Source organism: Tauraco erythrolophus, chromosome 9, assembly GCF_009769465.1.
Source record: "Tauraco erythrolophus isolate bTauEry1 chromosome 9, bTauEry1.pri, whole genome shotgun sequence".
Taxonomy (NCBI): Eukaryota; Metazoa; Chordata; class Aves; order Musophagiformes; family Musophagidae; genus Tauraco; species Tauraco erythrolophus.
In genome coordinates, this window is record NC_141473.1 from 16,813,719 (window position 1) to 16,840,338 (window position 26,620).

Here is a 26,620-nt window from a genome sequence, read left to right on the forward strand (position 1 = left end):
AAAGCCATGTTATCAAGTGTGATGCAGTATTTCTAAAATGAAATCTCATAGTCCTTTTACTTTTCTACAGTTGTTTTTTTTTTTTTAGGAAAACAGTGCCTACTGTAGCCCACAATAAAAGAAAAAAACAACCAGATTATGGAACTATGTAATCAATCTCAAAATGAAAAATGATGCTTTGCATTTTCTTAACACTATTAATAAATATTTGAGAGTATTTTGTAAATCAGTTACACTGTAAATAACAGTTTTTCACAAGGCTAAAGCTAAAGATATGGGAAAAGAGCCATGTGTGGTATTTCCTAACACAGCAAAAAAAGCAATCAGGATTTCATACTCTGTGAACTTGAACAGACAGTACAACTGCTGTGCAAGTGAAATATTGTACAATGCAAAGCTCAAGTTCACGTACAACCACTGACAGACAAATTTAAGATGTGGTCAGCAAAATTCCTGCATAAGTAACTTCAGTAAATTTAAGAAAAGGACATTGTGGATTAGTCTTGTTTATAGAACAGCATGTATCACATTGTTGTAATCCCATTATAGTAAGTCACTTGGAATACTGATAGCTAGACTGCTGGCTAGGGTTTGGTGTTGATTTTGTTTTGGTACAGACCAGTTTCATTTTGGACACAGAGAAATTAATTGCTAGAACCACTTCGTACAGGTCTTTTAACTATAGTCCTTATTCTGGCTGCTGGGTTTTTATTTTAGCTGTCTAGCCAACACCACCTGCATTCTCAGAGTAATATAGGCATATAAAAAGCTTGTCTGTCTTATTGGAAAAAAATAAAAGCAATGAAGGACTGTTACAGTCTGGCTTTTTGTGTAAATAATCATAGAAATAAGGCTGAAATACACTTTAAGAATTCATTTAATCTATTCTCATGTCGCAAGGCAAGGTCATGTGTATCTGCAGCCTGCTTCCTGACAGATGTTTCTAGGAGTAAGTTAGACAAACATCCAAAGTGTCTGCTTCACCCTCCCCAGCTGATTTTTTCTCTGGTGATTATTATATGCATATTTTCCTCATGTCTAATCTTGATCTCCCTTGCTGCATTTCAAATCCATTATGTGGATATTGAAGACAAATTTCCTGCTATTTTTCAGCAGCCCTTTTGCTATTTCAGGGCAGATATATCTTTTCTCAGACTCTTTCCCTCTTTTTAATTTGCTGATGTAAATCATCATCATCTCCTATTGTTGCTGATGTACAACACCCAAAACTGGGTACCCTATTCCCATCAGATATTATCCATAGAGGGAAAGGTTTATTTAATGCATTTATTGAACTCTGTTCCAAGGTGACATTTGCTTTTCTTGCAGAAAATACTTGTGCGTTTTTGACCTTGTTCAACTTGTGATTCCTTCTAGTACTTTACCTCCTTTATTGCCCTGTGCTCTGTTTATGGAGCTAGTAATTTCCATCTGAGTATAGGACTTTGTACTTGCTTTTGGTGAATTGCATCTTGTTTTACTCAGGCTGATAGCTGATATAATTTTGAACTCTAATCCTGTTCTCTAATGTGCTAACACTCCTCTCTTAAATGACACTTGGTATGTCATCGTGTTAGTGAGCAACTCTGGGTACAGGGCAGACCCCATGTGTTCCTACTGAATAAACGCTTCTATTTTCACAGCAAGTGATAGCTAAATAATTACAATTAACTTTTTTAATTGGAGAAAGAAGCAAAAGCGTCATTTAATACTTGAGGCTAATTGGCTGTTGATAGCTTTTCTTCTGGCTGGCAGCTTTCTTTAAGTCTTGCTTTCACTGCTGGAACCCTCCTGCCAAGTCTTCAGCAGCAGCACAAATGAAGAGGCTCAGCTTGCTCAGGTCTAGTCTAACGCTGGGTCTTCAGCCTGAGCCTAGAAGGCAGGGAGAATTGTCAGACAGTCAGGGCTCTCAGTGCACTTCCCTGCTTAGAAAACCATGAAGTCAGCAAAATGGCATATTCAAATGGTATTATTTCGGCAGAACAGAGGGAAGGAAGAGACAGAAACATAAAGTCAGTCTCCTCTCCTTGATGCACAAAGACATTTGTCCTCTTGAAAAAGACTGCAAAGGGAGCTGGCTGCTGTCCCTTGTCTGCAGTCACTGCCAGGGTTTTGACGTCTATCACAAATCCTGCTTTATCTCCTTGGGGTAGAGGTCTCATCAGACCTCGTTTGGTTATGCAGTATCGAAACTCTGCTGGCCTCTGGCCACTCCACGTTATTGGCTTCTCAGGTGGGAGGTCACGACTAAGCCAGTAATGAGTTGCTCTCATTTATAATTACTGATCTGAAAATAGAAATGTATGTAAACTATAAAGAGTGTACGAGAGTGTATAAATATGACAGACTCCTTCAGAGTGTACATTCATCAGTCAGTCTTTTTCTCTTGAAATAGAGGCATGACCTTGCTTTGTCCTACAGGCCCATCTGCATTTTCTCAAGGTTCAGGACATTTCTTAGTTAACCATCAAATTTTTCTAGGATTTTCAGTTCTTTTTTGAGGCATGATGTGCTGAGTAACTCCTCTTATTCCCTCTATCAGTTCCTTTGTAATCTCTAATTATAGAATCATAGAATGGTTAGGGCTGGAAGGGACCTTCAAAGGTCATCTAGTCCAACCCCCCTGCAAGGAACAGGGATATCTCCAACTAGATCAGGTTGCTCAGGGCCTCGTCCAACCTGGCCTTGAACGTCTCCAGGGATGGAGTATCCACCACCTCTCTGGGCAACCTGTTCCAGTGTTCTACAACTCTCATGGTAAAAAATTTTTTCCTAATATCCAATCTGAATCTACCTCCCTCTATTTTAAAACCATTACCCCTTGTCCTATCACAACAGGCCCTCCTGAACAGCCTCTCCCCATCTTTCCTGTAGGCCCCCTTGAGGTACTGGAAGACTGCTATAAGGTCACCCCGGAGCCTTCTCTTCTCCAGGCTGAACAGCCCCAACTCTTTCAGCCTGTCCTCATAGGAAAGGTGCTGCAGCCCTCTTATCATCTTCGTGGCCCTCCTCTGGACCCTCTCCAACTGGTCCATGTCCTTCTTATGTTGGGGGCTCCAGAACTGGACGCAGTACTCCAGGTGAGGTCTCACGAGGGCAGAGTAGAGGGGAAGAATCACCTCTCTCAACCTGCTGGCCACGCTCCTCTTGATGCAGCCCAGGACGCGGTTGGCCTTCTGGGCCGCAAGAGCACATTGCCGGCTCATATTGAGCTTCTCGTCCACCAGTACTCCCAAGTCCTTCTCCTCAGGGCTGCTCTCGATCCATTCTCCGCCCAGTCTGTATTTGTGCCTGGGATTGCCACGACCCAGATGTAGGACCTTGCATTTGGCCTGGTTGAACTTCATGAGGTTGGTACAGGTCCACCTCTCCAGCCTGTCGAGGTCCCTCTGGATGGCATCCCTCCCTTCCAGCATGTCCACAGCACCACACAGCTTGGTGTCATCGGCGAACTTGCTGAGGGTGCACTCCATGCCACTGTCCACGTCACCGACAAAGATGTTGAAGAGGGCCGGGCCCAACACGGACCCCTGAGGGACGCCACTCGTGACCGGTCTCCACTTGGACATTGAGCCGTTGACCACTACTCTCTGAGTGCGGCCATTGAGCCAATTCCTTATCCACCGAGTGGTCCATCCATCAAACCCATGCCTCTCTAGTTTAGAGAAAAGAATGTCGTGCGGGACAGTGTCAAAAGCTTTGCACAAGTCCAGGTAGATGATATCCATTGGTCGACCCTTGTCCACCGATGCTGTCACCCCATCATAAAAGGCCACCAAGTTGGTCAGGCACGATCTGCCTTTGGTGAAGCCATGTTGGCTGTCACCCACCACCTCCTTGCTCTCCATGTGCCTTAGCATGGTTCCCAGGAGAATCTGCTCCATGACCTTGCCAGGCACAGAGGTGAGGCTGACCGGCCTGTAGTTGCCTGGGTCCTCTAATTGTTATTTCTGAGAACATCTTTTTTGCCATGCAGGGCTTACTAACAATCTCAGAACCATATTCAGTATCATCTTATCCGGTGAGACTTTGGTCAGCCTTACCTAAGATTCAAGCAGTTACATATGCCTATATGTCTGTTACCATGTTATGTTCAACTCTGTATCTGAGCTCATATAATCACTTTTTGTAAGCAAGATTTTTCACTTGAGTTGACGTTGAAACATTTTCCGTCATAAGTTGTTTTTCTGATACTTCTGCAACGTAGAACAGTTTAGAATCATAGAATTTCTAGGTTGGAAAAGACCTTAGAGATTATCCAGTCCAACCGTCCCTAATCCCCCATTAAACCATGTCCCTAAGCAGTTCATCCACCCTTTTCTTAAACACATCCAGGGATGGGGACTCAACCACCTCCCTGGGCAGCCTATTCCAGTGGCTGACAACCCTTTCAGAGAAGAAATTCTTTCTAACATCCAACCTGAACCTCCCCTGACTAAGCTTATACTCATTTCCTCTTGTTCTATCACCCATCACTAATGTAAAGAGCCCTTCCCCCACTTCCCCACCATCCCTTCTCAAGTATTTGTAGGCCGTAATCAGGTCTCCCCTCAGCCTCCTCTTCTCCAGGCTAAACAGCCCCAACTCCCTCAGCCACTCCCCATAAGTTTTATTTTCCATCCCCTTGACCAGTTTAGTCGCCCTTCTTTGGACCCGCTCCAGGAGCTCAATATCTCTCTTAAAGCGAGGGGCCCAAAACTGGACACAATATTCCAGGTGCGGCCTCACCAGTGCCGAGTACAGGGGCAGGATCACTTCCCTGCTCCTGCTGGTCACACTATTCTTGATACATGCTAGTATCCCATTGGCCTTCTTGGCCACCTGGGCACACTGCTGGCTCATACCAAGCTGATAGTCAACCAACACCCCCACGTCCTTCTCCGCCAGGCAGCTCTCCAGCCACTCCTCCCCGAGCCTATAGCGATGCTTGGGGTTTTTACACCCCGAGTGAAGGACTCTGCACTTGGCCTTTAGGAAGAAAACAGTTTTGGAAAACGCATTGACAAAGTTACAGCAATGTAAAAACATATGGAAATGCAATGAATGGAATTAATATCAAGGATATTAAGAGGCGGCAGTTTTTCATTAAGTTCTGGGAAGTTCTTTGTAGTATAGACAGAAATACATATAAACACTTGGAAAACTTTCTGTGATATATTTTTTTGTAAATTTTTTTTTTTGCAGGTAAGCTAAATGGATAAATATATCTGCACAGAAACACTATATGAAAGGGTTTTTTTCATTCTTAGAAAATTTGAATTTCAAACTCAATTTTTGTAAAGCATTTTCATGAAGATGAAATGCATGTTGAGAAGCCTGGCCTGGTCTTTCATTTCTTTTAGTTCACTTCTGAAGAAGTAGGAAAAGAGGTAGTTTATAAGGTCTTGACTGTGAGGAACAGAATGATTCTTCTCTGAGGGACGGACAAAGGATCTGTAATAAGATATTAGCTAAATATATTGACACCCTTAACATCCTGCATCAGAGAATCACATTTCAGTTGCACAACTTATTTGTTGGGTAAATGTGAGGACACTACCCATTCTTTAACGTATATGTTCATTGTAAACAAGCAATAAAAAATTGCATACTGAAAACTACATTTTCAGCACATAGTTAAGGCAGTAAAATTCTATTTAAAGCTTTCCTGTACTGTGCCCTTCAAAGGTGCAAGAATAAAAGGAAATGATGCATTGGTAGAGTTATACTGATGTGCTTGTGTGAGATGTACATCACACATTTTAGCTGGCACCCAAGGGGTTAGCATACATATTTCATGATAGAGAAGAATGTGCTCTTTGTGCCTGACTGCACACCCCTGTGCAGGATACCAAAGTGCTTCTTACATAAAGAGTGATGTGGAGCAGTCTTTTACTGGAGTAGAGTTCATCAGAAAGTCCATAGAAAGTAACCACGGGGAAGATGCTCCCATCCCATGACACTAGAGTGGGAGTTAGGAACTGCCGACAGCGTTTGTAGAGCATGGGTCCTTCCTTCAGGTGCCTCTGCTGTGACTGTCCGCTGGTCAGAGGGACAGCAGGAAAGAGCAGAGAAGTAGCGTTCAGCCGGGAACAGGCGGTGTAGAAAAAGGGATAATCAAAAAATGGATGTCCTAGGGTGATGGGAAAGCCTGCTTGTTTAGGTTTATATCTGTTTCTTAGGCAGTGCAGCAATAGTCAATGTTGATAAAATCACCAGTATTATGGCAAGATCTACACGAAGTGTCAGATAGGCAATGCTGTAAATTAGAATATTGTTTTTACAAGCCAAAAGCCAGACTTCAAAGGTGAGTAATAGAAAGGAATAAACTAGCTTTTCTTCCCTTCAGAAAGATCAACCTTAGACCTAGACCTACACCTGTTTAGCTGCTGGGAAAGAGTGTATGCTGGTATAATTTTTAGGATACTGAAACAAAAGTAGTCAGCTGGAGCCAACTGAAATATTATTTTTCATCTTTATCTACTTTCTAGAGTACTCTTTTTTTAAGGTTTTTTTTTTTTAAACCAGTAGAGTGAGTTTAGAGTAGGTGTGGAGACTATAGCCTGCTATCTAAATTCATTCTTCCTCTACAAGCTAGAGCTACTGTCTAGTTTTGTACTTCTACCCTCTAGTAAATTCCATAAAGCCTAAGTAACTCAGCTCAATCTTCCTTTGCTGTGGGGTGACTTAATTAGAATACCTCACCTTCTAGTGGATTTTGAATATGTATACTGAGAGTCATTTGGGTTCAGATTCATCTGAGAAACTGTTCAACACAGTAATTGGTACTTTGGTAAGCGCTAACACTACGCCTTTACTGCAGAGTTAGCTATCTGCACAGAGATTATTTCCATCACATTATCAAATTTAAATCACTGAGATGACATCCACGATAGGCCAGAAACTTGAATGAAAAAGCATCTTCTTATTTTAATGCAATTTTTTTTATCAATAAGAGTCAAGCAAGGGGCAAACCTGACAGTTTTGAGGAGTTAACTTGAGCTGTAGAGTTAACTCTAGCAAAGCCAGGACTAGGGGTATATGAATCTGTTTCACTTTTGTTCTGACTGATGGCACCACAGCCTCAAATGTGCAAGTCAAAGGCAATGAGATACATCATTACCATCTCATATGCAACTCAGATAATACGAGTAGCAAATGTGTTTCTTTTTAAAGATGGTAACTTTTGGTACATGTGGAGTGTAGACGAGAAAAGGACTGTAATATTTTCCTATCTTTATTTTGTCCTGTCGCTCATTTCTTTAGCATGATAAGTACGCATTGCGTACTTTTTCTTGAATCCTTCTTCCTTCAGTTTATTACAGGAGACGCTCATATGAATTCTATATATAGGTTGCTTCAAAATTTCCATTATAAAAGCTCTTCTGAACGCTTTAGAGAAATGCTGACACTATTATTATCATGTCCATGATGTGTCTTCGGATTCTGACAAGCAGAAAGCCTTAAGGTTAGAGAAATGCGTTTTTGTTCCCCAAAAAGCCACTCAGCTATAAGCTGTTACATCTCTATTTCTCTTTGTTGTTCACATTGCTTCAGAAATTTCTAGCATCAGGAAAAATAACACAAAAGAACACAGGAACATTCAAAGGGCTTGTCTACACTTCGAAATTGCAGCAAAGTGGCAAAGTCTGACTTTCAAGTTTGATATTTTGAACTAACTTCATATGTACACACTTGGCTTTTATGCTAAGGTGAACGGAGATACAATTGTAGGGTGCTAACAAGGAGAGGGTGTTGCTCTATGGCGATTATGTATTGGCTATTTTAGAGTTTTCCGTCCTAAAGACAAGCTCTAAGGCTGAACCACAGGAACTCCCAATACCTGTGGTACCCTGCAGTAAGCACAGTCCACTCTCTTCACTCCCCTTTGCTGGTATATGGCACCACATCCTTCCCTTTGGTCAGCACAGAAACACAAGACAAATGACTTTTGGGGAGCATTCATTTTCCTGCTGATGGTTTACACCCTCTGCATCCTCACACGAGCTCTGGGCTGACACCTTTCCCTTGCTCAGGGTGGCCTTGCCATCATCCTTTGTGTGCTAGCTGCAGCCATGCCACAGTAATGACAGTTGGGAGTACGAAGACTGCAGAGAAAACCTTGTCTTACTATGTAAAAGGATCTGGTTTGAGTTCTAGTTAAATAGCAGTGTGGAAGATTGCAAACAAAATTAATAAAATACTGAACAGTTTTTATTAAGATTTTAAACACTTGCTCTTGCACATTAGGAAGCCACAGAATTACAATTGCCTGTATGGTCCTAATTCTCTTTCCCTAAATATGCTTCATGCTATAGTCTTTTATTGTACAGACTGAGTGTTTTTCCATAGCACTAGTGCTTGATTTAGTGCAAGGATGAGTGCAGACAGAGCAGAAGTAATGTTGCACATTCAACTGTAAGTTTTGCACTTCCTAACTTTTCAGTGCTTTACTTTGGTCTTTTTACACTTAAAATCAGTTTTGGTGGGCAACATGACTTTTACTGAAACAACTGTATTGGTAAAAATCACAGTATTGATAGAGATACACTAATGTAATGTTCCTTTTTTTCACATAAAAATTATAACGATATAAATCATCTTTGTATCTCCTGCCTCATGGAGAGAGCTAAAGTCTACTCTCTTTGTAGCCTTTTTTCTATCAGTCAGAAACTTTAAGAACTCAATATGTTGAACTTACAAAAACTTACAAAGAAGAACCCTAAGTGCAGTGTATTTATACCTTCAGGAGGAGACTACCAAAGGCCTATTTAGTCCACTAGTGAAAAGGCAGAATTAACATTGCAGAAATCTCAAATCAGATTAAGATTAGAAATTGGGCATTCATTTATAACAGGTAGAAGGATTTTAATCGTTGTAACAGATTACTGAGAGAAATGGTGGATGCTGCATGTCTAGATATCTTCAGATTAAGTCTAGATGTCTGTGTGAAAGGTGGGCTCTATTTCAATCAAAGTGTTTGAGTTCAAAGCAAGAAATAAATGGGGAAACTTAATGACTTCCGATTAGGATCGGGCTACGTAATCTAGTGGTTCTTTCTGATTTTAAGAGTTCTGTCAAACTTTATTGTTCTCTGGATGCAATTTATGCAATACTTTTAAAAACGGAAATTTAACTGTCAATTTCCTAGCCTGGGAGCAAGAAGACTTTACTTGGCATGCATTACTTGCACTTCAAGCTTTTAAAAGTACTCTTTGTTGAGTCCATGTCTCATAGTGCACCTGGGGGATGCACAAATAGCCTCCCTATGCCTAGAGTGTTGTTGCTAAAGTGCATTCACCATTCTGTAGTTCTATCCAGTCTCACAGCAATAAGCATTGGAAACAAATATGGGTCCTGGAAATGATCGTTTGTTGGATTAAAATAGATGAAACCAAACTTATCTGACCACAGTACATTCAAGTATTATTCTCACTAATATTCTGGTTCAAGAATTTTGTTCAAATTTTGTTTTAAAAAACTTAAATACTTTAACATTTAATTTTGAACTTTGAATATCAGAATAGAAAAAGTCTGTTCTGCACATTTAAGTTACTAAAAAGCAAGCTTTTGCCTTTCTTTTATCTGTTGGACTGGTAGGAATTTCAGATCCTGCTCTTCTGCTGCCCAGCCAAATTTTGTTCAGTTAGTGGGCTCTATATCAAATTAGAATCATAGAACGGTTTGGGTTGGAAGGGACCTAAAGTATCATCTAGTTCCATTGTCACTGCCATGGGCAAGGACACTTTCCACTAGATCAGATTGCTCAAATCCTCATCCAGCCTGGCCTTGAACACTTCCAGGGGTGGGGCATCCACAACTTCTCTGGGCAAACTGTTCCAGTGCCTCACTACCCTCACAGTGAAGAATTTCTTCCTTATATCTAACCTAAATCTCCCCTCTTTCAGCTTAAAGCCATTACCTCTTGTCTTTATCACTACACGCCCTTGTTAAAATTCCCTCTCCAACTTTCTTGTAGACGCCCTTTAAGTACTGGAAGGCTGCTAGAAGGACTTCCTGGAGCCTTCTCTTCTCAAGGCTGAACAGCCCAGTCCCAATACTGACCCCTGAGGAATGCCACTCATCACTCTGGTCTCCACTTGGACCTTGAGCCGTTGACGGCAACTCTGAGTGCAACCATCCAGCTAATTTCTTATCCACTGAGTGGTCCATCCATCGAATCCATGTCTCTCCAACTTAGAGACAACAATGTTGTGGATACTGTCAAATGCTTTGCACAAGTCCAGGTAGATGACATCAATTGTTCTTTTATCTACCAATGCTGTAACCCTATCATAGAAGGCCATGAGATCTGTTGGGCATGATTTGCCCTTAGTGAAGCCTTGTTGGCTGTCACTAATCACCTGTTTTTTCCCATGTGCCTGAGCATTGTTTCCAGGAGGAACTGCTCCATGATCTTGCTGGGTGAAAGGTGAGACTGACTGGCCTGTAGTTCCCTGGGTCTTCCTATTTTCTCTTTTTAAAAATGAGGGTTATGTTTTCCTTTTTCCAGTTGGTGGGAACTTCACTGGACTGCCTATGACTGCTCACATATCATGAATAGTGGCTTAGCCACTTCATCTGCCAGTTCACCTAGGACCCACGGATGCATCTCATCCAGTTCCATGGACTTGTGCATCTTCAGGTTCCTAGATGGTCTCAACCCTGATCTTGTCCTACAGTGGGATGTTCTTCATTCTCCCAGGCTCTGATTGCCAGTGTGCTGTTCCCTAATAAAACCCAATTCTGTCTTTAACTGGGCCCAAACTTTCATCTCCTACAAACCGCTTATTTACAAGCAAACTATTTGTTCCACAATGATGATACTGCTTAGAACAGCATAAATGCTGTAATTTACTTATGTAAGAAAAAAAGGTAGTGAAGGTGCAAAGACACTGCTTGCTTTTAAATGGAATAGAAGAGGTAAGTCAGCAATATCACTGAAAGTACCTTTGGTCCACATCTTGAGCAACAGTAGATGAAAAGAAAAGCAAAATAAGCCAAATATCTGAGGCAGGTAAAGATAAGGACCCATGCCAACTTCATAAAATTACAGTTGTTAGTTTATATAGTAGCTCATTGTGGTAATTCTTATGAATATCCACAGCTAAATTCATATGTGATTTCAAATTTCCTTGCATTGTGTTGTATAATGAAACATCCTTTCCACACATCGATGGATTTATTTTTACCTTCACTAATCCTCAGTGAATTTCCAATTCAAGATGTTTTTAATGAAACTCTGGATATGGTGACTGGGTGTTGTATATTTTGATTTTTTCCTTCAGTTGCATTTAGAGTCTTTATGATAGAATTTTTCAGCGCAGTGTTTAATTTTTTTCAACCTAGTTTGTTAAGCTTTTGCTGCATTGTAATGCACAAAAGTAATATAGGTTGATAATTTAAAGAACTTCTTATGAATTGCACCTTCACAATATTTTTTCTCCTGTTCTTTCCACAGGAAGTTATCCAAAACTAGTGTTTCACTTTGAACTTAAGAGAAACATCCTGTATTTCATACTAGAGACATATGTACCATCAATTCTACTCGTTGTGCTCTCCTGGGTATCATTTTGGATAAGCCAGTCATCGGTTCCAGCCAGGATCTGCATAGGTGAGAAGCTGATAAAACAAGAGTTGAATCATTTAGATGCTTTCTTTATCACATGTGCATGTCATCCATTTCCAAAAGTTGCAAACACTTCTGAGTTTTCTGGTTTGCCATCTGCAATATATAATGCAGATTCCCCTGAAAACCTTGCTATTCTTTAACTAAGAAATGTCTTTGGGAGCTTCAGGAGACTTGGAGGCAGAAGAGGCTGCTGAAAGCAAAGGAAAAAACTCAGTTATTTCAGAAATAATTTACACATACCCAAACGTATGGCATGCACAGACAGAACTGCGAGGCTTTTGTGAGGTCTAATGATACATAATAATTAACACATGAGTAATAAGAGAATTATAAGAAATTAGATATAATTAATTTCAATCAAAGGATATTTTGAAAGGGAAAGAATGCTAATCAGTTCTGATCAGACTGCAAGTGGGGTGGGAAAAAACCTCCTAGAGAACAGGGAAGAAAGAAAGATTTCACATCAAGTGAGGCCAGTGGGCAACTGCACTGAGAAAAATGATATCTGAATGTTTTAAAGGGAGTGTTTGCACAGTACTGCAATAATAATGTTTTAATAATAAATATGCATTCTATAACACCAAAATCTCTCTCATTTTAATTTCCAGTCTGGTTAACTTTACAAACATTTATCATGAGTGTTTTTAAGCACTTAACTCTTCAGCATGTTCCTTCCAAAACATGACACATTAGATGCTGTAGCATACTCGGACTTCACAGAGCCAGGAAAAACTGTCTTGTAGCAGAGCTCTTGCAGTAGAGGCCCTCATTGCTATCCATGTTTTATCAGAACTCAGATTTTTGCATTTCACAGGTGTTACCACAGTACTTACTATGACAACACTGATGATGGGAGCCAGGACTTCACTCCCAAATGCTAATTGCTTTATTAAGGCAATTGATGTGTACCTCGGTATCTGCTTCAGTTTCATCTTTGGAGCACTGTTGGAGTATGCTGTGGCTCATTTCTGCACTCTGCATCAACTCAGTTCAAAGGAACTTCCAAAGGTATTTTAATTATTTGATTGTTGACCTACAAAACAGACTTCAATTACATCTGCTAAAAATGAATTTTCTTAGCACTAATGGTAAATGTATTTAAATTTTAAGGAATTTTAGATTTTAGAATAAACACCATGAAAACAGAAAAACCTTGAGAAAAAGAGAAGTTATTTGTATACCTGGAACTTTTTGGAAGAGATCAAATTCGAACACCCTTCCATAATGATTCTCTCTTTTGACATGGACTTTATGGCCATTTATCAAACAATGTGTTGGACGTATCATTAAAATCATAGGCACTTGTCATAGAATCATAGAATCATAGATCCCTATAGCCTTCCACTTACATCTTCTCTTTCAACAGCTGCAGCTGAAGCTCAGACTGGGATTAAATTTCTGTTCTGCATCGTTATTATAGCAGTGCTTTTTGTTGCTCTAATGAGCTTCTCACAACTCTGAAATACTGTGAAATATACTTAAAATAAAAAGGCATCAAATCAACATAGGCGTTCTTGAGTCTGGTTGTCATCTTGCTGAAACAATCAGGTCAGGTTCATGAAGAAGTTTTGTCACATCTTCCATCTCCAGTGTTTAGCACTGCTTGCATAAGCAGTGAGAAAGAAATCACAAGGAAGTTGGAAGCTGATTGTCTTGCAGCTTTTAATTATGGAATTGAATCTAATATGCATGATAGAAAAGAAAATTTTAAGCAGCTTATGAAATTTCTGGATGAATAGTAAAAGTAAAACATGGAAAGTGAGAGTAAAAGAAAAAAAAAAATACAGGAAGAAGTTTGGTTGAGTGGTGTAGGGACAAATGGCCAGAAGAAGAATGAATGTGAACTATTTAAGTCAAACTAAAATGGAGCATTGCAAATGCCTAAGCAAAGCTTCTCAGCAGGCTCAAGAAACAGGATATCAAGTTCAAGTGGTGAAGCTTAAAAAAAATGAAGATCAGCCAAGATGTGACTTTTTAATGCCTTAATAGTTCAACAATTGATATGGGATTTTGGCTGTTCGGATGAGGGATAGGTTCTGTAAATGCATTGGAGTGTGTTCAAAGCTGTCATTAGATCTGGGGGTGTGAAGGACTGAAAAACAGACACAAAGCTGAGCTACTCAGTGAGTTTTAAAAGACAACAGCTAACGGGGGAATGTCTGCAAACGGGCAAACACTTGTTTCGAATGAGGATTTGAGTGGAAAGCCTGAAAGTAATTTTTCTTGGCAAGGTAGCATCAGTGACAATTCCCTCTGAGCATATCCATCTTCTGAAGTAAGTGGTTGTCATTTTGCTCATAGAGCAGATGAAAAAAAAAAAAGCTCATTGGAGGTTTGGGTAAGAAAGGGAAGTGTTTCAGTACTTGGATGATAAAGCATCTTTGGATCTGCGAAGGGCATTTTTGACTGCCGTTGCCTTTGCCTACTTGTGTCAGATTCCCTTTGATCTTGGGCACATGTACTAGTGCTTGCAGATGGAGTGGACATGGACCTGAAAGACGTGGAGTAAGTGGAGGTACAGCCCTAAAATGAGGGAGGAAGAAAGACTTAAGGTACAGTTTTGTGATGGACTTCATGACTGAAAAGGATGTTCGGTCACTGCAGGAGTGTTCCTGCCTGCCTTTTGCTGTGCAGTGTGAGTAAGCAGCCAGTCCAACTCACTTCTTGACCACATAAACACGAACATATAAGGGAAGGGGTTATTGCTTGGTCCTAGATCAACTCAAGACTCCAGAGAATAAGGAAAATGCCTGTCATGTCCTTTTCCTACTGTAGCCAAGGACAAGCACTGCTTACTGAGCAGGGTGCTGTGGAAAGCACACCTGACTTGTATTTCTCATTTGTCACTGTAAAAATCAAAACATCGCAAGGACAGAGGTAGCAGCTAAAATCTCATGTCACTGTCTAGCAGGTACTTAACAAATTTCTGCGTATCATCGCCATAGATGTGTTTTCCTCATTATCGTATTCTCTTGTGGACACAGGTTAATTAGAAATCTCACTTCCCAGTGTGTTATTCCCATATGAAAGCTGATACAAAATTTGCACTCAGAATTATGTAAATAAATGTAGGAGGTGAATTGAAAATGTAACCCTCTGCCATGTACCGGAATTAATTGTACTGATTTGCTTTCTGATTTGCTTTTTAAAGCGGTTGGGCACTGGCTTATTGTGTTCTTTTGAAGCCTTTGGTATCTCCAGTTTAGAATATAAACTGGTGAAAGAGCTTATCGTATCCACACATTTGTGATGTTTCACATCACATGAACCAGGACCCATAGGGACAGCTTCAAAGCTAATGGCAAAAGCAGAGGAATCACTTGCTGCAAGGAAGGTCAGGCAAAAATGTGCCATTTGTGTCAACTGCATAACAGACTGCCCAAACGAGAGGTTTCCTCTCCAAAATCCCGAGTTTCTTCTCTTTTATACAAAGGTGTGAATTATACTCTCCTATAAAACTGAGAAATTCTCCTTGGCCTTCACCTGGCTTTCACCTAAACCTCTCCTTTTTGGTCAGAACAGAGGAAAGTTTGAAATCTGAAAATAAGGTTACAAGGGTGGTGTTCAGCCTTTGTGGCATTTCTGTGCAAGCATTGTGTGGTCTTTCTGAACACCGCATAAGCTCCAGGTGTGCAACGCTCCAGGTTGAAATATTTTTAATCTTGAGCATCTTTATTATTCAAGGGAAACGACAACTTTCCTCAATTCTGTTGGCTGTTAGATGTCAGCAAACACTTCAGTTAGTATAAACAGGAGCCACAGTAGCAGATGCTGTATACAGCGCTTTTCAGGTGATGTACAATACCTTTCCTGGATGCTACTGATATTGTATCCAAACAGAGCCCTCAGTGCCAGCTGCCATTTTCTCATTGACAGCTGGAATCCAGGGAGAACTTGGTGTGACATTTAAAAGGACAACCACAGTTGAACACTTGCAACGCGATTCTTTTTATATCATGTAAACCGGCTTAATCTTTCATCACACTCAGTTCTCCATAGCGAGTTGGAAAAGTCCCTTGGTAGTCCCAGTTTATGAGACTGTAGTTTTTTTATAAACTGGCAGTTGTGGTTCTCCTCTAGACATGCTTTCTCATTTTCAAGCAATGTAATACAGCTTCTACTGTAAACTAGTCTCTGTTCTGCGAGAGCCCTGCCTTGTAACACTGCGCACAGAACCAAGTACATACGCACCACGTACGGCATTTGCTGCTTAAGTAATAACGGCCTCTTGGGGAGTAGAAAGGAGTTAAGAACAGCCAAATAGAGCATCGGCCTTCTGTGGATTGTTCACTTGCAGTTGTGTGAGAAGAAAAATGGCACGTACGCACTGTCCTTTCATGCTCTGCAGTAAAGCTAATTCTGTACAACTTTTAGCCAGCCCTACCTGAGAGACAAATAGACTCTCACGCTGAATAATGCCCCAGATCCTGCCAGTTTCGAAGTATAGCTGTTGTTTTGCTCTTTTTTTCCCCTTTCTAAAAAATGAGAGCAGTGGAAAATAGTCAGGACTCTTCTGACAGGTTTCTTTATTTTATTAACTTTTGAAGCACCGAGTGCATTCATTAGACTGTTGCTCCGGTGCCTGGTTCCAAGTGTCAGGCGCTGCTGACAAAGGCTCCTCTGGCATCCCCAGTGCTTTCCTCAGCTGCCTGAACATTTGAAGCAGAAGAACTAGGTATTTATGACAGAGTTAGGCCCCCAGTAAAACTTCAGGTTTGAGTTTTTAAACTACTACCCTGGGGATTGTTTAACGTTCAGACTGGGATTTTATGGATTGAGCCTCTTAATGCTTTACAGGCAGGTTTTTATCCTGGCCTTTGGTTTCAAAATTCTCACATAGCTGCAGGAGGCTAGGTGGAGGAAGAGCAAGGTTTTGTAGTCAGTGTATTTTTAGGATGACACGTTGTGTTGAGCTATGTTTACCTCTCTCAAATAAAATATATTGGATTTTTTGGCAAATTAAAAATCAAAAGCAGTAATAATCCCTTTTTCTCGCGTCATCTGTGCTGCTTCACTGATTCACAGCAGTCTGAGGACATTGTCCAGACTCTAGTTTAATTTTCAAGGACATGACTAATTTTAGATGAAGAAAGGCTCAAGAACCGTGCTGTCTACAAGTACCCTGGGCAGAAGAGCAATTCTGCACTGGAAAAGAGATCACTCAGGTGGCTTAATGAGCTTTCTTTGACTTTAATAGCTGAGATATTTCTAAATGAGCCTTTTTTGTGGCTACATGTAGGGCTGTACATCTTAATTTTTCCGAAGTTTGTCCTTGTCTAATATACTTCTTCTCAAGATGCAAATGGAAAAACAAATTGGTCAGAGGAAAGACCTGCATTCTACATTTTGCAAATAAGTTTTTAGCCTTTTCTTGCTTGTATACCACTCGCTGATTTGGAAGGTAAGAAAATCACCAGCAGAAAATTAAAATTAAAATTAAAATTCTGTGTACATCTGCCTGAATTAAAAAGACCCCTTCTCCAACTGCACAAATTTAGGTGTAATTTGGATACAAAGTTGGAGCCAATCTTTGTAGCTTGGACTTGCTAGTATCTCTGCAATATCCCAAATCAAACTAAATACCCCAGAACTTTTAAGAAAGTTTGTGTTTAGAGCTGCAACTGCAGCTGATGTCTAATCCTCTGTCCTCTGAGACAGAAACAGAAAACCCACTGATTTCAAAGGGTGAAGATTTCATACATGAACTTCATGGCTCTGAGCCATTTCTAATCAAAGAAACAAAACCCACCAGAAGGCTTATACAACATTCTCCAAAGAGCTGTCTTGATGCAGTGAAGCACATAAAAATGCGTTTAACCTTAGCATAACTTTGAACGTAAAGCATAGGTTTCAGGACTTGAAAGAAAGTAGTATGAGCTATTTAGTATTGAATTAGTTGTGGGGCTTGTCCCTCTTTATGATCCTCTTTTTTTTTTCAGTAATTTGATTTTTATTACAAAGCACTGGAAATAGAGTAGCCAACTGCACAGATGGAAAGAGTCTTGTATTCTGGGGTGCTTGATTTGGGGTGCAACCAGCCTGACTAGCTGGTCTGGCAGCTCCTCCACCTCCTCCATCTCCAGACTGGGGCTTGCTTTCTGGACACTGACCTTTGCCAGTGTTTCCCCTGAGCAGAAGATAGCTTATTGTTGTGCATTTCATGGATTTGCTGCTGTCTTAGGTAGAGCTTAGTGGGCCAAATTTTAACATATCCAGCTTTGCTCGACAGTCCTACAAAAGCTTTTGCAGTAAGATGTTGTTGAAGTCAGCAATTTTTCCTGTACATGGAGGCTTTGAAAGCTGAAAGGAGCTGTCTGGTACGTGTAGGTGCTTGCCCTTGAAATCAAGGAGCGAGCCACAGGAGGAGTCGTAAGAAAAATCCTATTATTTGCTGCGGCTCTAACATAAATAGGCGATGAAACATGCACTTAAGTACCTGCTGTTTTGTTTCCTATCAGGATGGGGCTGAAGATACTGAAGAAGAGAGGAATGGAGTCCTGTCAGCAGTCACTAACAGTTGCAGTGCCCCTGAGAATACGAAAGAGATCGACTCCAATAAGAGCAGCAAAACCAGCATTGATGCAAAAAGGGAGAGAAGTAAACACAGAGGGTGTAGTTCACCAATGTCAGTAATGAAAAGACTTTTCTGTATCTTTGATTGCTTCCATGTTAAAAATCCTTACCACATAGACAACTATGCCAGATTTTCTTTCCCGTTATCATTCATCATAATTAATGTATTTTATTGGGTTTATTATTTGTATTTCTAGATATTTTAATGTGTAAAATTGCTTTAAAGCTTAGAAAGTAGATATGGGAGGGAAAGTTGCAGAAGAATAAAGAAGATGCATTTTGATAAAAGGATATGAAAGGACATACCATATTTTCAAGCATTTCTACAGTTTATTGTTAACTCACATTTCCACTGTTAAATGACTGTCATCCAAAACTGACTTTCCTGTTAGCATGCATGTCCCATATTAAACTATTTATCAAAGGCCAATAAGTAATTTTGTCTTATTTTAATTATCAATTTGGTAAAATAAGAGTTATATTACACTTGTTTCTGAACTGCATTGAACATATTTAAAAATAAAAACAATGAAGTGTTATTTTCCTGGTACACATTCAATATTCAGTTCTCTCTAGCTTTGTCAATCATGCATAAATTTTCCAGGTTATATAAGAAAATGTATAATTACAGATCAAAGTGGTTTTGCTTCATAGCAAGAAACAGCTTTGAAGGTATGAGCTACCAACACAAACCAAACGATATATTCATCTTTGTAAGGTCACAAATACGTATTGAGACTCTTCTCTACATCTTTAGACAGAACTCCCATAGGCAACAATGGCCTTTCTGAATAAGTGCAGGGCAGAATACAGAAATGGACTGGATCTGAAAGGTTTAGATCTAGAGAGACGTTTTTCCCAAGTGAGGACATATTTAGGTGTTGGCCAGCCCTTAATGGAATGTAGCCGTTTATCCTAACATCTGTACTCTGCTCAGTCACGACTGCCTGGGTAACTATTATACAGAGAAAAATTTGATATGCTTAATTTTCAGCTTAGAAAATTCTTTGTGAGTCCCTTGCCGTTGAAAATTTCATGCAAAGGTGAAAAATCTTAGTTCTTGAATTGAAAAGAAAACCTGGTTATGCAATAACTCTTGATGAAAAAAGGGAAAGTTTTACACAGGTGAAATTATCACCCATGTGAGAAAATGGCTACACTTGATGAAAAACTATAACAAATCTTTCTGAGTGGTTACTTCACTGACAGATATTACAAAATTCATTGACATGGCAACCTGTTTCTTATACTGCAGTCTGGAAGTTTAGAAGCACTTATTGTGTTTTTTTGGTTTGCATATATATGTATAAACGTTTATATGTCCTTTTGTATAGTGTGTACCTTGACATTTAGGATGATCTGACACCCTGCACACATAGAAATGCATTAAAAAGCCCTCCTAATATTTGGCACTTTGATTCAGCTTTCTACCAGTGTGCTACCTGTGAAGAACACCATTACATGAGAAGGAGGAAAGTGCAAAATACCAGTGTGAGTTAGATTTGCCTTGGCTCACATCTAAATCTGTGAAAATAGTATAGTTACTGCACACTGGTAAACAAGTATTAGGTCAATAAAATCTCCTTTATTTTTATGAAATGGTTGAATACTGAAAGCTTATTTCTCTACTATTACCAGTGATACCTCTTGCAAGGCATAATTATTGAGGCAATGCGACTTCAGGAACAGTCTAGTGGCTGTCAGTTCCTTGTGACTCTTCTGACATTCAAATAAAAGCAAATGCATTCAAGAAATCAAACCAAGGCTGCCTGTGTTAAGGACAAGCCAAGGAAAATGATGTTTGTTTTATTTAACATTCTGATGTTGCAGATTTAACCTTAAACCCTTTACTCAGGAACAGAATCTGTGGGACTTTTTTTCTTGGAAATGAGGTGGAGAACTGAACTCAGATCTCTTTCAAGTTCTTACTCTATAAAATTCACAGAAGGCATATGGTAAATATCTGTATTTAGTTTCTTAGATTTGAAATTTACATTAATCCTCAATCTTTTCAAATAGTTCATCCACATGTAGCAAGTTACCTGTTGTGTTAACACTAAATTTGGGATTTACATTTGCATGAAGCATAAAGTAAGCATTCCAATCATCTTGGAGGTAATTCATCCTAAATATTTTTTTTAGAAAGCTGTTGAAGGTCTGGACAGATTTACTTACAGTGCATTAACTGATAACAACATCTGTTTTCCCACTGACGTGCTAATTGTAAGCAGAGTTAGACTTTGAAGTCCCTCACGTTTTCATGAAAGAATAGACTGCACAGCCCGATTATTTATTTTTTTGCTTTGCATAATACTGCATGAATTACAAATTTGAAAAACAAAACTTGGTTTGAAATGAATTTGTGTAAGTAGAAGATGTTCCCTCCAGGGGATAGAAGAATAGATTTTCGATGTGGTGTATGAAGAACGAAGAACAGCATTTAAATTATCCCATTCAAACACACGCAACTGTCCCCAGAAACTACAGAATTCATTGGAGTTAGCTAGAAAGGCTCTTCTAACCAAGTGATGTTCATGGACAATGCATTGAAGGCTGAAACTCAGAGGTAAATTAGAGATGGAGAAGTCTCTTGTAGAGCTAAGAACAGAGGCCAAAGTTGAGGCACCCAAAGCTAGCCTTGGCAGTGAAAATGGCTTTGCTTTTCTACCTGATGAAAAGTAAGAGGGAAGGACCTAGGATTTGCTGCAATAATTTTCTGGTCGATACTTGTCTTCTCTTTCTTCTGCTTACTTCTATTTTAATGTTTTCTAATGAGGGGCTTTCTTTGACTCTGTGTTCAGAAACGTCCTGTTATATTTTGAGGCCACTTCAGGCAGATTTACAACTAGGGACATGAGATGCGTGAAGGGGGTAGCAGCACAAACTGATGATGTGCCTTCATGTAATTTACTTTGCTGTTAGCAGGAGGGGTATCTGAAGGTAGCAGCCAGCTCAAAGAATAAATTTCCTTCCTCTGTGGAATACCTGCAAGCCTGGTCTTTCGGTTTAGCAGCCACCTCACAGGTGTCTAAGCACTGTGCAGACTAGAAAAACATCTCTGACCTTAATAAGCTCTTTGGTGTTACTTTCTTAATGGAAAAGTAAACCTATTGTGAAAATAAAATACTTTGCAAGATTATTTCTTTAAATATAATAAAATTTTTTTTGAGATTTTAGATATCTGAAGGTATTAACCCTTGCTACCTTTCCCCTTTGGCAATTATCTAGTGTGTTTCCACCTAAATCAAAAGGGAAATAGTAAGAAAAATGACATTTTAGAACAGGCATTCATTAGCTCTCATAAACTAAGAAGGCATTTTAAATGAACATCAGAACACTTATTTCAAAACATAAACAACTAAATACCCCATCTGACTCTTCCAGTCGACACATATGGCAAGCGTAAGATAAAGGCATCCATCTGCTGATCTGAGTACCCATTTTCAGCACAGTGACCTTCTTTATTATCAGTGCAGCAGTAACGTAAATAGCTCCATTTCCTTCCTTGCAAGTCCCTTCATTGTTTGTGCTAATTATTTTAAGAGAACTGTTAGGCCTTTCGGCATGGGAAAATGTGTTTTTGAAAAATGATGCCCCACATTGTCACCCTGCAATTCAAAAAGAAATTACCAAAAATATTAGAGATTGAAGAAGACCTACGTAGCGGTAAAGCTGATGATAGAAGAAGAAACAGAAAAATGTAAACCTCTTGCTTTACAATAACAACTCTTGCCAGTGGTGCGGTGCAGCAGAGCACCTAAACCACCACTGCCAGTGCGATCTGAAGGGGCTACCGGAGAACTGGCGAGCTGGTACAATTCACTCCATGCAGCAGTAGATGGAGCTAATTAACTACTCTTCATGATTGAATGAGCAAATGTAAATGGCAAGTGCTGGTTAAGGAGGACTCTAGGGAAAAGCTATTACAAGCTGACATTTGTACCATGGTAACTAGGTCATGTTCATAGCGACAGATTAATTAAAGTCAGACAAATGGCATTGTCAGGTGAACTGTTGAAGAATTCTGTTTTTCACACTAAAGTTCAGGCTTCTCAAACACAGACTGTTTTTTCCATCATTTTTGCCACCTAAATTGATGACATATTCTGCCAGTCTGCAAAATAACATCATGACCACAATAGCTTGTGTTTTAAGCCTGAATTTTCTATCCATATGTACAGTTTTTCTCCTTCAGGTTATAATGTTTCAAACCAAAGTATTTGTATTATAGTATTATAGCATCTCAGTATTTCAAGGCAGGTGGAATAGTGGCTGTAACAACAGTTTTCCTATAAATATGTACGAATCCTAAATAATTATTCCCAGGTAACTCACTGGCACACTACTAACAGTTGACACAAGCATCAAATTAATTTTAAAAGCCAGTTCAAATATTTTGGAAAAGTTTCCCTTGAAATAGAGTGGAAACTGAGGCATGGGAGTCTTCTGGGCTGATCAAGACTGAAGTGGATTCTGCTCATTGAAAAGAAGTGGGTGCTTGACAGTGCTTAAAGCAGATAAGCAGATAAGCTTGATATGATTTCAAAGTCTAATGGATTTGCCATTACTTGTTTTATAACTTTATAATTAAAACCAGGGGTCCACTTTCACAATATCGCCAAATTCAGCTTTTCATTAGTTTCCACCTGGCTGCATCTTTCTTTCTCAGTCCCATCTGACAGTCAGACTTTCCATCTCCAGAAAGAGAAGGATAAGGGGGTGTTTGGGGGCATTTCAGTCTCTTGATGTGAGTTCAGTCATACAATTTGGGTTCTGGGTTTCTTTCCAAACTGGAATGAACCTTATTTTCCCATTCCAGATCAAACAGAGCCGAAACTTCAGAACACAAAAAACCCCATAAGATTTTAGCACCATCACATGTGCACACAAGCCATACCCTGATTCCTTTTCAAAGCCTGCTCTGAATTTAAATTTAATCCAGATTTAACCACTGAATAACTTCGTTTGTATTAATTCACAAGCAGCTGCACCACTGCTGCTTCCCTTGCTATAGCAGGTAAATTTTGGAACCTAGACAGTAAAAAGATTTGATACTAGGGTTATTTGATTTCTCAGAAAGGAGAGAAATATAATTTTTCTGATTTAAAAGCAGGTCAGGAACGAATCCGGAATAGCAGTTCTCACAGCACTGGCTCTACCTGGGGCTTGGCTGCTTTGGAAGCAGAAAAAGCTGGCAAAGTTAGAAAAAAAATTAACATGAGAGTATAAAAAGGATTTCAAACCTGAATTACATATTGACATTCTCAGCTTGAATGCCCCTGGCCGTCATGCTAATGCTCATTCATTGCATCTCAGAAACGGTAACAAACTTGTGAGATTTGCCAGCATGGGGAAAGCTAGCATTGCACCCACTGAAATATCCTTGAAAGATGCAGAAGAAGGGATTGCCTCCTCCTTTTCTATGTCCCCGTTTCTTTAGGAGCCAGTTCATTTTAGTCCACTTTGAGTTTTGGTTTATTGAGCCCCTGTTTTGGATGAGTGCCACAACAAGGTGAACAAGAATCACGTAACACTGCATTAGTGTCTTCTAAGGGAACCATTTGCACGATTACATGCTTTTAAATGCTGGTCCATTAGACTCATATGCTGAGCTATATTATGCATTGCATGTAGCTAATGTAGGCCTAGTCAAAGTGCTTTCCATTCACAGCAGTAAGTTTTTGATGGTATCTAATGAATACAACTGTCCTTTTCTGTGGTATTTTCTATCCTTGTGACGAAAAGAAGACCTATAGGAACAGCTTCTACCCTACACTATCAGTCTATGACTTGGTTAAAGGGATCTGGCCCAACCCTTGCTGTAGTTTTATGAAGCTTACTTTGGCAACCGTTTGGAGAGTTTCTGAGAACACAAGAACTGACAGTCCTGACCTCTCAAAATGGTACAATCTTCAAAATAATAATATAACAGATTATAGGTCTGAGGAAATTTTATAAGTAGCTAAATATAAATTGAACCTTGTTCTCAACTTCTTTCCCAGAAGGATGAATAAGGGATTGAGCATCATGTTATCATCTTTCCCCATCATTCTTTATCATCTTTATATAAGTGTTGTGCTCAAGTATCATCCCTAGTGCTTTTTGAGGTTCTTTCATACTGAAAGATTCAGAGATCCTTGTATTTTTTTTTTTCTTTAGAAGAAAAAAATGAAATATGATGTGCAAATATCTAAAAATTTTGAAGTCTGAGGCTTCCTATGCTCCAGGATAATTTTAATTCTACTGAACAATCTTCTCATGCACTGCCAGTCCACATTTTGCAAAGCCTGATAATAAGAACTGATAACATCGGAGATTTCCATACATTACCATAGAGCATCCCCTATCCATGCCAACTACACGGCTGACCCTGCACCATTTCAAACCACATATGCTCACAGATGCTACGGTCTTATTTCAGATGGAACAAATGACCAGGCTCAAAAATGTGAACTCCTTATTCTGTGACTATGCTTTCCAGCATATTCCAGCTGATGGGTAAAGCCTTGCTAAAGTTTTGGAAAATGAGATGATACAGCAGCTGTAATGGTGAAGATTTTTTCCTGTTTATTGGTCCCACTATGTACCTTCAACCAAAGACACTGTAAAAGCCTTGAAGGAAGAAGAGCCAATTCCTTTATTTCTACTCTAGTATCCTAAAATCCTAATTTCTAACTTACCATTTCTGGGCCAATAATTTCAAAGCTGCATTTGCCTTGGGTTGCCATGCATTAAAAGTCTTTGACAGTATCTACACTTTCATTTCTATAACCCAACCATAGGTTACCTTTTCTGTAAGCAAGTGCACATGATGGCTTAAGCTGGATTTCTCTCCTGTCAGATAACTTGAATTACCATGCAGCTCTTTACCAGCAGAATCAAAAACTGTTTCTGTATCTTTTGCATCCTTGCATCTGCCTGTATTCTAGCTCTAGCACTTCCCTTCCCAGAAGGCTCTACATTGTTCTTTGATAATGTCAGGTCTCCAGATGCACTGCCATGCTGTAATAAACATGACAGAGGGACAAGCCAAAAGCATCAATTTTAATGATATTTCAGCATCATCCTGGTTCTGTGTCATTCCTGTGTACACTGCAGCCATCAATCTATGTTTGTCTAAAATGGTCCGTGCCAGAACCTTAAATGTAGAAAGGACTGAAGAGGCTAATTTATTATATTTTGACAAGGACAAGCCTCATCTGGCAATACAGTGTGGCTGAGTGCATCTGATGAACAGTGCATCCACTTTCTCAGATCCAAATTGCTCTTTTAGTTTTCATGACCCCCTTATCTCTCTGTGCTGTCTCTATCCACCCTGGTTTCCTTATCACATAATAGGATTGTGCCTGTATCTTCCAATTTCGTTTCTATTGGCTTTCAGTGTGCACGATGCTGAGAATGCATGCTGGTACGTAAGCCTCTCTCACTGAGAGGTGGGATCACTCACCCCAAAATATATTGCCTCATCTGCAGTGTGGGAGGCTATTGACCATGGCTGCTGGCTCCTCTTGTCTCTTCGGATTTCATTTCTGATTTGAATCACTGCTTACACCAAGGGGAACCTCTATCCACACCTCTGCCTATCTGACAAAAAGCGTCAGAGACTTAAACAGATGGGGTGAAGAGTATACTAGGTTAGATAATTCAATATATCTGCTCATCAGTCCATAACACCTATCTTTTTTAACCCATTGTTGTATTTTTACAAATACAAAATACAGCAATGGTGTATTCCTTTATCAAATATGATAAAGGAATAGAAATCTCAGATACAGGGCGTTCCTGCAAGCTTTATGAAAATAGATGTCCAGGTCAGAGAGACATCTGACTGCTACCCACTGAGAAAAACACTGCAGCGTGAGCTTGAGTCTTTCTAAATCCTGGAGAATACACTCTGAAGAGAACACATCTAAGTGCCTCAAATGCAGAACAAGCTTCAGTCACAATTTACATCTTCCAGACATGAGAGTCAATCAACACCAAAACACAAATCTGGAGAAAATCAAGCTTCATTAGCTCTAATATTCATGAGCTACTTCTCTCTGGTCCTCAGAGACTGAAAGCAACGTAGAAGGGCAGAGGCACTGCTCTGTCTGCTTTTTTCCTGAATTAGAACAGGAGTTAGAATTTATGTTTTCAGCTTGGCCTGTGTGAGAACATGGTACAAATAATGCTGCTATAGTTATAGAAAAAATATTTACGTCCCTAATCTTCTTGCTCTCATTCCCCACCCCACTTTCCTCCTTCTTTCATCTTTGTAAATACACTCTTTTAGTATTAGATTAGCATTTTTTTTTTTCAGCTGAATGTAAATCTCTTTCTTGCTGTCATGAACTAAAAAAAAATAAATCAGCCTGCCTCCTTCACCCCTGGCCCTGGATGGCCTCATGGAAATAAAATCGGAACATACAAGGGGAAAGAGTTACCAGAAGCAGT

The 26,620-nt window shown here is 39.7% G+C and overlaps 1 protein-coding gene across 1 annotated transcript in view; it reads left to right on the forward strand.

Moving 5' to 3' along the window:
• LOC104376270 (gamma-aminobutyric acid receptor subunit pi-like) overlaps positions 1 to 18,381 on the forward strand; it is a 42,346-nt gene extending 23,965 nt beyond the window's left edge. The window contains exons 7-9 of the mRNA XM_086616312.1: positions 11,441 to 11,593; positions 12,426 to 12,619; positions 18,070 to 18,381. Coding sequence (XP_086472438.1) covers positions 11,441 to 11,593; positions 12,426 to 12,619; positions 18,070 to 18,381 — 659 coding nt within the window. The remainder of the gene's footprint in view (positions 1 to 11,440; positions 11,594 to 12,425; positions 12,620 to 18,069) is intronic.
• The last annotated feature ends 8,239 nt before the right edge of the window (positions 18,382 to 26,620 follow it).